This window comes from Lepisosteus platostomus, chromosome 2 (genome assembly GCF_059453375.1).
Source record: "Lepisosteus platostomus isolate fLepPlt1 chromosome 2, fLepPlt1.hap1, whole genome shotgun sequence".
NCBI classification, from domain to species: Eukaryota; Metazoa; Chordata; class Actinopteri; order Semionotiformes; family Lepisosteidae; genus Lepisosteus; species Lepisosteus platostomus.
The window spans coordinates 7,926,181-7,944,321 of record NC_142612.1 but is presented as its reverse complement, the minus strand read 5'-3'; the positions used below and the strand labels follow the sequence as shown (position 1 = coordinate 7,944,321).

At 35.2% G+C, this 18,141-nt stretch overlaps 1 protein-coding gene across 2 annotated transcripts in view; it reads right to left on the bottom strand.

Moving 5' to 3' along the window:
• Positions 1 to 18,141, bottom strand: part of LOC148675837 (interleukin-1 receptor accessory protein-like 1) — a 519,844-nt gene that overhangs the window by 45,614 nt on the left and 456,089 nt on the right. For both annotated transcript variants that reach the window (XM_088648704.1, XM_088648715.1), the window contains exon 7: positions 6,947 to 7,079. In XM_088648704.1, the coding sequence (XP_088504830.1) occupies positions 6,947 to 7,079 (133 nt within the window). The remainder of the gene's footprint in view (positions 1 to 6,946; positions 7,080 to 18,141) is intronic.

Genomic DNA, 18,141 nt, shown 5'->3' with positions numbered 1-18,141 from the left:
TAAGAGAATCCATCCTTGCATTCTCTGCTCAAGGAGCAATTAGTGTTTTCACCGTAATTAGGGGAATCACACACACTTACATAAAGTAGACAAAGCACAAGGCTTAACTGACTGCTCGAGCTTAATAGATGTAAAATATCAGAGAAGGTATTCAGAAAGCCAGCTGAAGTGCTTTTTGCAACTCCTACTCACCAGGACTAACCTGTATGTATTATTTTAGATTATTTCACCATTGATAAATTTGGAAAGACACATACTACAGCTCACTCTAAAGCCTGACTGAACATTATTTTGTATCAGTTTTTAATAATGCAAGGGGATCAACTGTAAAAAGGAAATTAAAGCTTAGAGAAGTAGATATTTTAATGCTTATTTACTAAAAATATGGAACATGAAAGAGCAGAATTTTTTTTTACATCAAAACAGTCATCACTTTGACTTTTTGGGTTGTTTTAGCACAAAGTATTACTTATACAGTAGTTGGTAAACATTCTGATATTTCCATGTACAGAAAACCAAAAATGTGACCTGTACTGTATGTGGCTGGTTTGCTGTGCAGATGCATTGCTCTCTAATGAAAGAACAATCATACTGGAAAAGGCCCTGGGGGGAAGTCAGTAAAATGCTTTGCCAAAAACAACTGTCTTCGTTCACTTTATTTAGTCAATGACAGGCAAAGTGGAAGACATGCATTCAGAAGAATTGGAATGGATCCTTCAAAAGACAAGTGATCTTTTGAAAGACAACACTGCACATCTCAGACTCTGAAGTGCCACAATTTAAATGTCATCAATAACAAAGCAATAACAAAACCTCTCCACAAAAAAAAACCCTTCTATCATTTTTTCCCTTAAGGTATCTTTTTCTCAACGCCAAATACCAGTGGTGCACATCTATGTCTCTCTCTCAAGGGACTGAAGAGCTTCCTTGTGTTCATTCTATCTCTATTCCATACATTATTGCTCTGAACTAATCAATTACGTAATTGAACCATTGAAACACCCTTCCCTTCCTTTTAAACAACAAGCAGCTTGCTGTTTAAAGATGTCAATAAAATAAGTTGGATAGTGGCCCTTAAGGGCTACAGTCTTGCACAAGTACTAAGGTCATCCACATTCGACAAGTTGAATGTCATTGCAGGGGAAAAAGACTGTGAAGGGGATGTCATACTAGATAATTAGAATTCATGTGTGTTTCATTCTAATAAAAAAAAACTGAAGTGCCACTAAGTACTTTGTGTTAAATATGTCACTTTCTGTCTGTCACACATTTGATTTAAATTCTGTAACATTTTTTCTTGATTAGACAGGTTTAAAAAGTAGTCAGATATAATCTAATCTTTATTCTCTTAAGGAAAAAAAAAACAGTGCACATTTTTACCCCCTTTTTTACTTTCTTAGCATTATCTTAGTGCCATACTTCTCCATCTTCTGGGTAGTCAGGCAGATACAAAGACCTTAAAGAAAAAGGATAAATCTCATCTGATAGCTTTTTAAAGACTAGGCCTAGCCATGTGTGTCTTAACATGTATTTTACGACTGGTGTAAAATGTGAAGGTGAAAGCGGGGCAATTGAATATCATAGGTTAAATTATATTTCTATCATATTTTTGAATCTATTAACTATTACATAAGTTTATATTTTTCTGTCGACATCATGCATACTGTATATTTCCAATGTATAAAAAATGCATCACATCAAATCTCATTTGGATAAAAATGAAAATCTTTCAGGACAATTTGACAAGAATAAGATTTTGTCTTTCTAAAAAATTCCAGATGTGATGTTGCAGATCTAGACAGAGTACCTTAATTCTGAAGAGCCAAGGAACTGAAGCCCTCATAATGCTTCTCCCATATCCATTAATTTAAAAGTTGTTCATTTGCCATGGCACTAAAAATTGAGTTATTTTGACTTCAATTCATTTCTTGAATAAATTATATAAATATCTTAATTTGCATATCTGCAAAGTTGTTACAATTTATTAATCAAAAAGTATGAGAATTGGTATAACAATACTTCTATTATTCACTTCTCTTTGCCTTGATATGTCTTAGTAATGTATTATACTTAAATATTTACAAAATACACAGAACAATTACGTGTGCATGTGTGTGCATGCGCTTTAAAGATAATGATTCAACAGACTGCTAAAATGGCAAAGAAAATAATTTGTAAACACAAAAAATGTGATTTGTGTAAAATAAAAAATCAGATATTACGTTATAATCATTACCAGCTGAGCCATTATAAAAATACCATATACAGTACCACCCTGAAAGCAGGCAGCATTTAAATTGAAAGTTCTTCGATTGTTGGTTGAAATCTAAGCTTCCATCAGCCTTTGGAGCTGTAGGAATCATGATTGAGAGTTTTGTTAAAAACATTGTTTCTCCTGGGGCCAGTTTTCCCTTTGATGTTCCAATCTACATCAAATAGAGTTGATTACCCAGGAATGGTTTTGAATGTCCACTTCTTGAAATTTACTGGGTTCAGGCTTTCAAGATGACTTTAAGAAGCCTTCAAGGACTATGGGCATCTTATGTTAACTGCAAGAATGCAGTATAGCCCATTGAATAAGAAAGGTACAGTAGATGAGCCGATTCAGTTTGGCAAAACTTGCATTAACCAAAAATAATGTAATGTTATAAAAACCTCAGAAAATAAACTACAGAAAACTATCAATATAGAGACCTTTAAGTATTCAATCCAGTTAAGTGCTATCTCCCTTTGTAAGTTTATGAGATTTGTTAATGTGCATTCTCTTAGTGAGCTGTTCTTTTAAATGACATTCAGTGCTTCTGAGGATTGCTGACTAAAGGGTTGTTTTCTTTTATTGTGCTTTTCTCACTAATGAGTACATTTTCATGTTGACTAAAACAGAGAGTACGAGGTTCAGTTTCAATGTGCCTGTATGCTTAAATATCAAATACTGTATTTTTATCTATTTAATATGCAGCCTAAACTTCTTACAGTCTGTATAGCCCTTTTATAGGCAACCTGTTTAACTAATGCCCAAATTCAACTGTCCAGGTGTTTGTCTAAAGCCATATAAAAAATACCCAATGAACTTCTGTCTTGCATACTCTCTCACTCAAGCTAATAATTTCAGTACAACCAGAAAACAATGACAGTAGTTTACTGCCTTATCCGGCATACTCCATTAAATAACCTGGATGCCTCCCAGCACTCGACCTATATGAACCCTCTGAAATCGAATACTATCAAATCAACAAAGTATTTATGAAGAGGAAAAAAGATAAAGGGATGGGGCTGGTATTAAAATTACTTGTAAATGTTCCATTAAATAATTGTAATTGCTTAATTATCTTTATTATATACAGACCCATTTTTTAGTTGCTGCTTACTTTTTTTGTAAGAACAGGCTTATTTTGGAAATGACTCCTACAGGTAGTTAGACAGACATGCCCCTCTAACATACAGTACTGATCTGCATAGTCATTCATCATTTCATATGTTTGCAAGTACAAAAGCGCCTGAGGAGAGTTAGCATGGATTGGAAGAGTAGTACTCTCTTACTAACACAGTTGAGAGCTGATGACACCTTTTGCTGAGGCAGCACTCTGCTGCTGCTTGGGAAATTCTGGTCATAGTCAGTCATTGATGTGACACAGCTCAAACTATGATGTTTGGGTCACAGCTTAATCCGCAATCTAAATTAAATCATCTGCTGGTTGAGCAATTTGGAGCCTTATCCATCCATCCATTTTCTAATTGTTTCATCCATTTCAGGGTCACAGGGAAGCCAGAGGCTACTCTAGCACTCTGGAGCAAATAAAATAATCAGTCTTTTTCCTACCAAATTACTGTATATTATTGTAATATCATAGTAATGGATTGCAAATCTTGAATCCTATTTAAGCTCTCAAAATCCATACGCATACTTTTTTCACTGGCAAAAGACTTACTTCTAGATAAGATTTCAAAGTGACGACATTCGAAATGTCGCCTCTGCAGAATTTGAAACAGACAATTCCATTTGGTGCATCTAACTTTTTTCCAAGTACATCTTAGTCTACTTTGAAGAAAAGATGAGTGTTGTGATACCAACAAGTATTTTACACCGTTCTAAAGTAGGCGGACACTTTCTGTTACTCTGATGATACATTACAATTAGCAACCCTGACACAAAGAAGCACAACACAAAACTCAAAATGGAGCAGACAAACACTCAGCCGAATTTTGACAGCTCAGCCGTGAGCTATGACAAAGAAATTGATATGGAGGGTGATTTTGAAGATTTTGAATTGTGGAGCAAGAACTGAGCAATTCAACTATACATTTTAATTTCAATTTATAATAGATTAACTGTATACAATTTAGATGTTAGTTTAACGTGATGTTATTTATCAATGTTTTCTTGTACTGCATGATACATACACATTGCAATTGAAACTAAAATGGAACCATCTGATAATAATCCATATGTGATACAAATAACGTTTCTATATTAACATCTATAGTACAGTGCATGTATGTGCAGTTATTTCTTGATAGGAAATATAACAGAGAAAACTAAGTACAAAGTAATCTGAGCTAAGTATGAGTGAAATCCAGTGTCTAGCAGCATGACATATGGTGCTTTGCATGTACTGTACACCCCTCATTGCAGTCTACAGAAGGAGATGATGTCGTCTTCTTGATCAGGATTGACATCATTCTGAAGCAGTACATCTTGAAATGTGTCATAACACGCTCCAGTATTTTTTAATCAGACTTTTTAAAAAGCAATAAAAAAAAACCTCCATTCAAATCTGTTGATCTGAGATGCAGCATCAATGCAGCAATAACATCAGAAGCAATATAAATCTAGCAGACACTAGATATAAACCCAAATTTCACCTTCTGCTGCAAAACAGACTTCATCATTCGTTAAGAAAACAGGTAGAAAACTCCATCTTTTATGATGGTAATAGTTTGTACTGTGTAAAGCAGAGTGCAATGAGAAAGACATCCAGGGACAAAAGCTGAATAGAAGGATACCACGAAATTTCAGTTACCTTGCTAATACTGTACTCTAGAAAATGTTTCCTAAATAAATGTCATCCATAGGAAAATGTTTAACGATGTCTTCATATGAACTCTGTGTAACATATGTTTTAACCAATTTGACTTTCGTATGTTAAAAATGTTTTGATTCAAAGTCACTCAACACAAAACAATAATAAAGTTTGAAACTTCAAAGTGTTACACAAGTATAACCAAAGGGGTTTAACAAGAAAGCATACTCTAGGTGCATGATGCCCCACTACTTTGTAGATTTTAGGGTGTTATTCTTTTAACATTATTTGCTGAATGTTGTTTGTTTCTAATGGTCGATTAAATTTGGTGTAAACTGAAAGTGCCACTTCTGAACATTTACATACTGTAGCTTTTGCAAACCAACATTCATTTCTTGATGAATGTTGACTGAGATAGAAGGTAGGTTACAGCAATGCTGGCAATGAACACTATAGTTTTTTGAGCTTTCAGAGCAAAAATACAGGATAAACACCCCCAACAGCGTCACTAAAGGAAGTGAAATGGAAGACAATATGACATTCAAGTAAGCTTTATACAGATTACAGCATGGGGAAAAAAAGCTCAGCAAAGAAACAGCTGTGCAGATTCCAGGGGCATTTGCTAGTCCAATGTAAGCTGCATTAATGATTACAATTGCAATCACCAAGATCATAGCGAGGAAGCGGGAATTTGCCTTTCTCCTCTGTATAAAATTAACACCATGAACGGCATCTGCAGCTGTGTGCGCTGTAGGTGTCTAACAAAATTAATCTTGTGGACCTTGCACGTGTAGGCTGTTGGAATTACTCATGTCTTTGCTCAGAATAAGAGCAGCCATTGCTCAAGGTTTATTCTTGATGCGCTCAAAAGCTGTTGATTTCCAGGGGAATTTTCTAACACTTGTCTTATGCCATGCAGATATACATATGAAGAGGTGGAGACGGAGAGAAAATGAGCTACAAACTTTGGGTGGGTATCTTTCTTTGAATGAAACAGTCAAACTTTATTTTGCTTTAGCAGCTCCATTAAATATTAGTATATTTGGGAGGAAATGTTATATTGTACATTGTACTGTATCTGAAAATGAACCCTGAGCTGCCTCAGATTATTTAAAATAGGCATTAAAAAGTGTTAATAAAACTGCAAATATTGTTTGTAATTTAGTCATCGCAACACTGTCTAAATAAACACTTCATATTGCATAAACAATGAAAGTAAGATTCACCATCAAGTAATACAAATTCAGAGAGTAAGTTCTTATTCAGCTGTGTTCTTCTTTTCCTTTCTCTTAATCATGAATAATTTTAATATCAAGATTTTATTAAGCAACATAAAAAATGACAATCATTCTTCTTTTTCCTTTCATTGTTCAAAATAAGCATTCTTCCTGAGACCCTTAAACCCAGACATGCACACACACACATAATGTGTGGTTGTATACTGTATGTTTTACTTATTAAATATCTTTTTTTATTTATTGAGTGTCACTCCTCAATCCGATATTTATAGGGTTAGGTTTTACAGTATCATATTTCATGGCTTTCAAACAGTTTATGGCACCCTGCCATCAGTCACAAATGAAATACCGTTTAAAGACTTGACTTGTAATAATCCGAAGAAAAGCTGGAACATTGTAAACTTCAAGATCAGAAGTTGCTTCCTTGTTTCCTGTCTATATAAATATCTATTATCCAAATGAACCAAAAATGTGTAAGAGACTTTTGTTTTTTGCCATATATTTTTCTGCACATCACAAAATTACCGACAATTACTGTACATATCCAAACATTTAAAAGAAAAGCAACAAGACTAATAAATCTCAATCACTAAAGAAACAAAATAAAGTCTCGAAGTAAGCGGACTCTATACTACATATCAGGTAAGGCTATAATATATGAAAGAATCAATTTTATATTTAACCTACCTGATATCACTCTCTCTGACTCTGCTTTCATCCAGGTCCTCAATGAACTTCTCACCTTTCATCCAGTATATTAAAGGGCTTACATCTCCACTGTAGCCAAAAAAGGCCCGACAGGTGAGATTAGCGGGGCTACCTGAAAAAGAAAATGAAAACAATTTACTGATTCATTTTAAAAAATATTTTTTATTTTTAATGTTCTCTAGGAAATAGAAAAGAATTGCTAAGAAGTGAAATATAACATTAACATCCGCTGTAGGGAGAGGCGAACCTGTAATTCCTACAAAGCCTGGAGAATAAATCAGCCTTGTACAATCACACTCAAAGTTAATTCCTCTCAAATCCAAGCAGTAAAATGATTTTAGCACAAAGCATCCATCTTTTCAAAAGGTTGCAGCCTCTTTGCAGCCCATCTATGTGTCATTACTCTCCGTAACCATGGGTAGAAATATAGTTTTTGAAAACAATCTGATTTACAAAGCAGCAGTTTGCGCCACTATTAAGATCAGAGGCAGAAGATAGATACGCCTGGAGTGTGTTTTCCATTCAGTATAGACATGCATGCAAATTCTGGGTTGTACAAAGAAATAAACTGTCAAACAGCATAACAATAAATATTCAATACTGCAGTATAACAGTTATAATCTAACTCTTTTATTGACACTAGTACAGTATATGTGGCAAGAGTACGGCACTTTTTTCAAGTCTTTTGTGATATTTTATGACTTGACTACTCACAGTCCTAGATTGTAATTTGTAAAGAAACCAGCCCCGTGGACGGCTCTAAATACAGAGTGTTGCAAGCCTATAATCTCCAACCATCAGGTCATTTAGTTGTGAGTAGGCAAATCCCACTGGCAGCCAATGAAAAAACTCACATTTACATGTAGGTATATCTGAAAGTTCTTAGTGTTGCAAGAATGTCTCCAATACCTTGGCACAATTGTGCGACTCCAGCTTGTATCCAAACTAACAATGCTAATGGCTTTACTGATTCTCTCTGACAGAAGAAAAAAAAATCCTTCACTATCTTTTTATGAATGCTGAGATAAAAGTGACATTTAAGTGTATTTTAAACAGTTCTTGTCAGTTTCATTTGTAAAATCAGTATGGAATAACCCAAGACATTATTTATTTTCATATGCATTTATCTTTAAAGGCTTTTATGAAATACATTGTATAACTGCAATACAATTAAGCTTAACCTTAAATTAGGAAATAGTCACATGATTACTTGGAAACAAAGAAACAACTTTATTAAGTTCAGAGCAAATTTGATTCATTACTGGTTTGACCAACATTTTGTATCCATCACATTTTGACTGTTAATAATTTGTCAGAAACTAACATTTCTAAAGATATTTCTTTTCATAAACATTCTAAACCATCTATTCCATTTTCTAATGGAATTGAGGGTTACAGTGGAGCCTAAGCCTATCCCAGCAAGCAGCAGGAGTAAGGAAGGATACAGGGTGGGATGCCATTCCATCACAGGGCACAAACAGATACTGTACAAACACTCCATTCTAAACAATTTTACTGAATAAATGACTTTGTAGGCTGGATGTTTATTTATTACAATACATATTAAATCACTTCCTGAACAGGACATAATTCCTTAATCCAACCTCTGTCTATTCTGTCAAATGGGGAATTATATGAAGATTATTGCAATGACACTGGACTACTCAACCATAAACTAATCTATAGTATACTATTAGGAAGGTACATGATGTTCTGCAATCACTGAAGAACCTTTCTTTCAAAAAAGTATTGCTTATCAAATACTTATATATTTTTAACAAACTGTATAGGTATCTCTGTACATCGACATGAATTAAGATTAGAGTTTACACTTAATTACATTTCACAGATCCTAAACATTTCCTAGTATACACTTTTTTACTTTTTAAAAGAATAAATACTTTTTATTTTTAATTAATTATAATACAATTAATTAATCTTTCAAATGAGAAACAAATTGGAAAAAATAAATTAAAATATCAATTAATGGACAAATAATCTAGAGAGTAAGATAGTTTGTATAGTATGTGCAGTAAGACCTCAGAGTACTTAAGCTACATTTTAAGTAATGAAAGATGCACCCCTAAACTAGTGTTTATGAAATAGATTGTGTCATCAGCTTGTTGTAACAGTGCATATCTTTTTATGTTCAATTAGTTTATTGGTTTTTCAGGGAAAAGAAAGAATATTACATGGTAAAATATACAATAATACAATACAGTGCATATATTTTGTAAATGTTATGAATTTAGGAAAATACAGGATTTCCTTTAGTCCTGCAGACATGAACATTTACACATAAGTTCTTCTTTATTCATTCTTATCACTACAGGACATGCTTTGAAATCCAGTCATCTTAAAAAGTCCTCTTGGGTTCTGCAGATGTGAGAAAGTGAACGAAAGCACTGGCAGTCTTTGCACAGGAATCTCTCCATGACAAGCATGACATTAGCAGTGATGTAAATAATGGATCAATGCGCTTTGCAGGTGTTTGGAAAAAGAAAGTTACTCTCACAAATGCAAAAATGTAAAATGCAATATTGATATCAACCCCCAAATCCATACTCCTACTCTATCACCGTCCAGTTTTATTCAGACCAACTCTGAGTGCTCCTCCAAAACCTCAAGGTAGATAGATAATGAGAATTGCTTTGGCTGGCACCAGAAAACAAAATTCCCTCCACAGTGCTTCAGACAAACAGTCAGTGATACACAGATAACGCAGTAGATTATTTTAGAAGAGGAGCTGCCCTCTGTGCTGTTTGAGGAGCTAACATGATAAGAGTAATATGTTGTAGTGTGATTAATACGGTGAATGGGATGACAAGTATACTGCAGTTGGGACTGACTAATCTGATACAGGCTGTGAAACAAAACACGTTTGTCTTTTTTCTTCAGCCTTTCGATGTAGATTAGATCTTGTTCTAATATGGCACTTTTTCCTTTATTTTTATTTTTCTCTTTGCCCAGCACTGTGCTCCCCATGGAGCAGTGGCTGAGCTCCAGTGTGGAAGATTTCATTGCACAGTGACTTCAGCTTGTCGAGGTACGAGTTCCAATAACTTCCTACGGTACAAACAACCAAGTATGGCAGAGCTGTGTAATGGAAGTCACACTTGGGGTTATAGTGAATAAGGAGATTATCTGTGCAGTACCAGCTACATGGTCTTTATCAGGACTTGGTAATATTCTTGATAACTATCACATTTTATTTCCATATTGATGTATAGATTTTAAGTGCCTGATGACAGAGGTTGTGTATGCTTTGTGGGTGCAGATTGAACAGTCAGTAAATAAGTCCATATTTGATATGTTGAAGATTTTAAATGCTACCTACAAACCATTTACATCTTAAAATCCTAAAAGCATGCTATTTTGGGAGTAGTACTTTTTAGTTGAACTAAATTTTTAGACCATCATGCCCACCAGACCAACCTCTCTAAGTGTTTTGTAAGTACACTAACATTTTGAACACTGTTACATTAACAAGGTATACAGTAGGACAATGTTCATGATTGTGTGTCTGTCAAGATTACCGTACTAAACAAGTGGATTACGATCTGAAAGCCGGGCAATCACAGATACACAGCCGTCACACTGGAATAGTTTATGAGAGTACGCAATAAATCATGTTGTGACAGGGTCGGATGCAGTTTTCACTGAAAAAAAGAGACTAGTTTAAGATGGAAATATGAGGATCACTCTATATAATACTATTGTTAAAATAAAATTCTGGTATACTCTAGTAATTCAGTATATTTCTGGAAATAAATTACACAGTTTAGTCAGAAAAACACAGCACATTGATTTATCCAGTGAAATGGACACATGCCATTCTATTGGAACTTTAATATGTCAACTCATCTGAAAGGAAGCACAATATTATAAAAAAAACACGTACAGTGGGTGAATCAAATTGACCCCGTTCTTTATGAACACTTAAAAATTAATTTCAGATTATTATCAGTGATACTGAACTATGAAAGTACTGATAAAAATAAATGCCTGTGAAGCAAGATTTTTATTATCAGTTTTTAGTCATTTTGTAAAGTATTGATCAAAACAGGTGAAATGTCACAGATGGAGATGCTATCCATACAAACCAATACTGTGGAACTCCACAAGGGGCCACTAATGGGCTTCAAGAAGCCCTTTGAAAAATGAAGAAAATCCCAGATGTAAATTTGTTTTCAACAGATTTTGTGCCCTAACAGGTTCTTTTGGGGTTGATAGAAATGTCATAATGCCATAATCTCTGTGCCGTGCAGAAAAGTTTGTCTCAGTAGGACATGGTCTATAATGTCATTCCACTCAACTTAAAAGTTATCATCTGGTGTCTTTTTTAAAAATGGGATTAAAGCAATATAAGCCAAGGTCAGACGTACGGCTTGCTGTCTGTAAAATCTTTACCCATTATAATGCAGACTTCTGGTCTTCTGTGACAAAATTGCATTAGATTTGGACCATAATCCACTACAAACTTTATTTTCTCTGACACAGATCATGTTGTGAATCAAGCAATTCAAAAGCAGAACAAACCATTGGATACCATCGTTCTATGTGTTGGGTCATATTGATTATGTGTTGTCCCCTTTGGTTCTTCACACTTTTTAACCACTCCCTCAAACCTTTTCCCATCACAGCTGATATTTCAGCAGCAGAAAAAGGCTGGAGCCTTGGCAATTTTGCCCTCAGAGAAGAGCAGTAGATAGGTGCTTGTTAACTCGCTAAAGGGAGAACAGAATGAATGATAAAATGGTGTGACTACTGAATAGAAAGATTAAAATTAAATCAATTCCCCACACACTATGTCCTGTTATCTGTGGCTGTAGGCACTATTAATTAAGGTCTGTTAAAAGGAGGGGGGAAAAAGCAAACAACATGTTTCCAGGTAGAAACATGGCAAACAGAAACTCTTCTCTGTTTTGGAAAAAAACCTCAAACAGTAGTTAAGAAGTAATCATAAAATAATACCTGAAGAAACATGGAATTTAATTTTTGAAAAGCAGGATTCAAATTAGCGTGAAGGGATGTTTATTACTGCTGCCTAACTGCTCCCATACAGATCCTGGGCTCGCTCCTGGCTTTGGGTATCATTTGTGCTCATGCAGGATTTTTCTAGGTGTTCCAGTTTCCTCTTACCTCCCAAAGATAAATTGGCTATGTTTCACTGGGGATTCTAAATGATCCATTTCTCTTTCTGGGTCCATACAATGAGCTGATGTCCCATGCCGAGGTAGAGCTGCCATGAGCCCTCAGCCTTTTCTAACACCCTGTGCCTCCTGTATAAGTTCCAACTTGCTAAAACCCTCAGGAGCATCAGTTCCTTTTTATAGCCATTGCAGGATGAATGGAGAAACAAAGTACAGAACACAGAAATAGAGCTCTCCCGATAACAGTAAGAGATAAACTCATGATTGTTTTAAACAATTGGTTCAATCGAAATGTCCAGGAAGTCACCTTCTTCTCATACTGATTAATGAATGAAAATGTTTGTATAGAGTCAGTTTTACCAGTAATATGTGCAACATAAAAGTACTAAAATTCCACAAGAAACTATCAATTTCCAATCAATTTGATTCTGCACAATCAGCCCTCAATATGAAATCTTAACACCTTTTTTTATTTAATTCCTAAGGTATGAAACAAAAAGTACTTGATAATTATGCCATCTTTTATAATATTTACTTTACTTTGAATGCATTAAGAAAAAAATAAATCATATTAAATGCATATAGGCTAAAACGTTTATTGCTTACACACATCTTACACAGTAGTGAACCACACTGTGTAGCATATGAAAGAGGGCTGAAACATCACCCTTTCAAACAGGTTACTTGCTTGGGAGCAGAGAAGAACTTTAGCTAAATCCTTTGTTAATATTTAAAACACTTTGACTTTAATATGCATTCTGCCCTCTGCCTGTACATACAGTAACTAATTTGTATTATAGGTGACTGGCTGCACACTTACTATAAATATTAAATTAAATGGCACCTGCAGTATTCTTTATTGCTTTATGGACTCTGGTCACATTTTTGATTTTGTAAGGTAAACCCAATATCTAAAAACGCCTACTACTGCCTACAACACTGTCCTTCCATTATCTGATTAATACTATTGCGTGTGCAGCTGTCTTGACATCATTACAGAACTCCCAGGCCAAAGCAATCAACATGCCTATACAGAGGTAAGTGAATGAGTCACCTGAAGAATTCACCACTATAATATGATGCACCATCCTGATGTACAGTATATGTATAGCGTAGAGGAGTTTATTGCCATATGTACAGGTACACTGGAATTCTACTTTTCGCTGATCTCTCGGGACATACAGTACACAGTACAGCAGACGACAGTACAAGACAACACCACGTAATGTAGACACTACATTACAAACATAATAAATAATAACAACCAAGCACGGCTAACCATGCAAAAAGTGCAGAGCGCAGACGTGCATTGAGTCTGAGGTATTGCAGTTAGCTGTTGAGGATGCATATTGCAGTGGGGTTGAATCTGCAGTAGGGTAGAACGGTAGGTAGGGTAGGGGTACCGTGGATATTTAGCTGTTGCAACAGAAGTATACTGTAGCTTTTAATGTACCCATACAGCTTTTTTTCCATTTGAGAGCTAAGTACACATAAAACATTGTTTAAAAGGAAATCTCTTATGATATCCAGCCATGTTCTAATTTTCTTTCTGCAAAATTGAACAGATTTAATTAAGTTGTAGAGAACATTTGGAAAATTCAATTTACAGTGTATGTTAGTTAACCTATACTGTATACTGTATATGGAGACATTTGATAAAATCAATATCTTATCATATACAGTACCTTAAGTAATACTGAATGGGATAATGGCATTTTTTCACTCCAATTCACCCATGGGTTTAATTTGCTAAGAAAGGTACATTTTAAATCTAAGGATAGAGACTGTAACAGTCTGTAAGTACTATACATATAAAATGGATGTTTACTGTACATATAAAATGGGTGTTTTGGATGTTAACGAAACTGATGTAAAATATCCATTTAAAGAACTGAACAGCTCAAACAATTGCAAGAACAGAAAAAATATATGCATTTTAAGGTAGTACTCATTACTGGCACGTACATGTGTTCAAAGCTTTAGTTCCTAGAGACCATTTTATTTATTTATTTTTTATATTATCTTTATAAATGTCCAGCTACTTTATGATTTAGATTACCTTAAGTGCATCATCTGGTTTCAAGAAACCTCTCACATTAAAGATTGATTAAATTTACTGACGCTGTTACTTATACAAACATAAAATAATGAAATGAATGAAAGTGGCAATGATTAATGATGCTTGTTTGTGCCAAGCTCAATATAAAACTTAAGAAATGAGCCAGTGTTGGCTTTTTTCACATTCAGTTCTCTTTGAAGACATCCACCTCATTGTCTGTGTTACTGTGTGGAGCATTACTGCCCATCTTAACTACAGTAAGTAGCCCCACAGAAATGGAAAAGAAGATTACATGGAAAGTAGCTGGTATTGGGAAAACATGAAATCACAATGATATACTGCATAGTGCATTTCCCCCTTTAAACCTTCTGAAGTCCTTTTAGAGACTGTTTATGCAAACGTTACCAAATCAGAAGCCACATCAGGAGAAACCTAAGACCTTCCTAAGGCATTCAATGAAAAGAAAGCAAGAAAATAGACAGTCTACAGAATGTGCAGTGATACAAAAAGTTCTCTTTAGTCATGTTTTGAACTAATTGAATGTTCTGGAAAATCAATGTCCAAAAACTTAATTAATGTACATTATCTGCTTGATTGTTTTTCTCTAAGTGTGCTAATGTTAGGCAGCTGTGCTATTTAGAATTAATGCTCTTTATACCATAGTAAACAGTAACGTTTTCTTTTTTTAGCCTACATGGTGTGCTGTTTTAAACACTGGAAAAAAAATGTCATGGTTCACCTTGAAACTCCCCATTCTGAATATCTGTTTGTAACTAGGGTAACTGTTGGTGTTTTGTACGCCTGTGGGGGGAAATCAAGAAAAGGTCTTTGCATGACCCTTTCAGACTTACTCAGGCAGAACTCTTGAACTGATATTTCTATACAAACCCAGCTTTGACCGAGCAGTTGTAACCCACAAGTCCCAGAGGATATGCCAGCGTGTTTCTCTCTATGAATCCAAAAACATGTTACATTGGTTTGCATATGCAAGTGCACGTGAGAGCCCAACTAAAGACCATGAGCAGGACCACAGATTCTTTAATATATTTGTAAGTCTATTAAAAAAAAGCAGTGGGTGTTTCTTAAGAGATTTTCTTTCTATTGGATCAATAGGAGACGTGACTGGAATACCTTTGAGTAAAGCTTGCTTGGAGTTCCTCTTTGATAAGCTAAAGTATGACACAGCCAGAACTAAATTACTTTTCTGTCTTGAACAAATCTCCAACTTCATCCAATCCAATCATCAGATCCTGGAAACTACTGCTTTGGAACTCAGAAGCAAAAACAGAGTAAAAGAATCTTTGTTTTCATAGACACGCCTTGATGCACAAAAACACATGACTCCTATTTTTCTTCAGGAGCTTGTCTTTACAAAACACAGTGGGACTTACACACAGTTAAATGAGAAAAGCAGATGCTGACAAGTCCTCTGCGTAAACAGGACCATCCATGTTCAGTTTGACAAATTTCCTTGATGCTCTCACCAGGAAAAGATATCTGAAATTGAATGATGGATTATGTTTCATGATAACCTTTAAACTGAATTCAATACTATGTTAGAATTTAGATACTTCTTACAATAATGCCAAATTCATTGCAGAAATGACTGTTTCTCTTAATGTCTTATATCTACCCAAGTGGATGCCTGGGTTTAAAACAACACAAATATACTGTACTATACCTTCTTTCCATTTCACTACCTTTGGTTAAGTGTACAGTAAGTGTTTAACTGATACTGGTAGGCTCACATGTTCACATGAATAAATTAATGAGATCACATTTTTCAACAAGAAATGTGTAACATTTTGAAAAAAAATGAATTTTTCATATGTCTGGAATGACATACTGTATGTTTCATATGTCATAGCAAACAGGACATAGCCATCAAAATAAAAAGCAACTATAAAGTGAATATTGTCACACTTGGGTAGGGAATGGTTTGCTGCATACTATTGCCAAAGGAAACAGCAGCATTCCCATGAGCACTAGCATTCCCACTGAACCCATGAGGACCAGGCTGGGTCACCTTTCTGTTCGTCTGGCACCCTTTCAGTCATGGAGCCTATTCTCAAGCCTACTTAGCACAACATTTGAATCCCCAAACGCCGCTGGATCAGTGCTCTGACATTGAGCTTCCTAAGGTAGTGCAGCCTCTTGCCTGCTTTAGGATTCCTGCCTTTGTGTCATGCAGAATCACCACTGCTGCTTTGGCTTTTTGATCAGCACCCACAGCACTGATCCAGCGATGTACTGTACCTCACCTATTCAGCCCACTTTTCCCTGGACTCCCCTGTCAGCCTTTTTTCACTAGGCTCTTCTGTCAGCCTGTTTCTCTCTGGGCCTCCCTGTCAGCATCACAGTATCAGACTCTTCCTGCTGGCTCTCCTGCCTGTGAACCACCTCCTACTGTCTTCACTTTAATCCCCCTCCAGTCATCCGAAGACTCACAGAGAAGCCCGAGCCTGGCATACAGATCTCAGCCGAACACCCGCCCTTGGCAGTGAGAAGCAGCCAGCCACAGCACAACAAATACAGTGTGTCACGAAAAAGTGTCCCCTCCTTTTAGATTTGAATGGCTTAAAGACTGTACAAGCATTGTTCTTTATTTCTGAAAGCATTTATTTAGCAATTTTGCAGTTTGAGCAATAGTAATTGGAGAAATAGAATGGATTTTTCCACTTCTGTAAGCACTTCTCCTGCACCATGTTCTGCTACTTCTTCACATGTATTGCCTTAAAGGTAGAAAGACATCAGACTGTAAAAAAAACAGTTACTGCAGATTACATGCAAAGTTGCTTTATGGTAAATGTATTTCAAGAGATCATTTTCAGTCGTAAATGCATTTACACTTGACTCCTCATATGTGGTTTTCATTGTTGAGCTTGAAGTACCCTCGAGTACTCTGAAACCCCTTGAAACCCATTTTTTCAAGACAAAAGAGAATATTTTGCTTTTCTTTTTCCATTCAGTGTATAACATTCCTCTGATTGCAGTAATTAATTTGCTTGCTGAACTTTTTCCAGTAAGCAATATTTGTTTTGCAAATTAAATTTAAGAGGACTCTGAACTAGGTACTGGAAGATTGTGGAATCATGTTTTGGGGGCACTAATGTACCCTTGATCAAGGTACTTCACTCAGACAACTTCAGTAAAATTCCCAGGTGAGTGGGGTATGTGTGTAAATGTTTTTGGACAGACGGTCCATGGTTTAGATATAAAACAGTAGAAGCTTCAGTACACTTTTTTAAACCTGAAAACTTGCTTCATTCTATCAATTTAAGTAAAGCTGTACAGGACATTATACAGTAATTAATGCTAACAAAGGAAAAAGTGAAGTGTAAGTCATTAGCACACAAAATTCATTTAAAATACGACAATGTTTTTAAAATATAAGATTTTAAAAGTATGCTTTCTAAAAATAAAGCAATTTAGGAGAATAAGGGCCAGTTTTGTTAATATTCAGACATTTTTACTTGCTACTTTTTCTTCTACTACTTTAGAATCTACAAGTGTATACATTTTTAAAAGGAAGTGAAGGAAAGTGAAATATTGAATAAGACCAACATGCAGAGTATTTTATGTTATTCTTTGAATTAAAAAAACAAGAAGAAGATAACAAAATGCTTTGAAACTAAGTAAAACCAAGAACTACATTAAGAATTGTGATATAGAAACTGCTAAGAAAAAGTACAGCTTTTTACTAAGAATTAAGAAGTTTAGGGCATGAGAAAATCAGAACAGTTACCAATTAGAGGAGGCCATTCAGTGCATCAAACCTATTTTATTGCTAAGTGATTTGAAGATCTTGTCTAGCTTTTTCTTGAAAGAAGCCAGGTTAGCTGCTTTAACAACATGCCTGTGGAGCTCTCTCCACCCTCCCACAACCATTTAACATATCATCTGTGTCAAGTCACCTATATTTTCTAGACAGGCCCATTTAAAACTAATGTGCCTGACAAAAC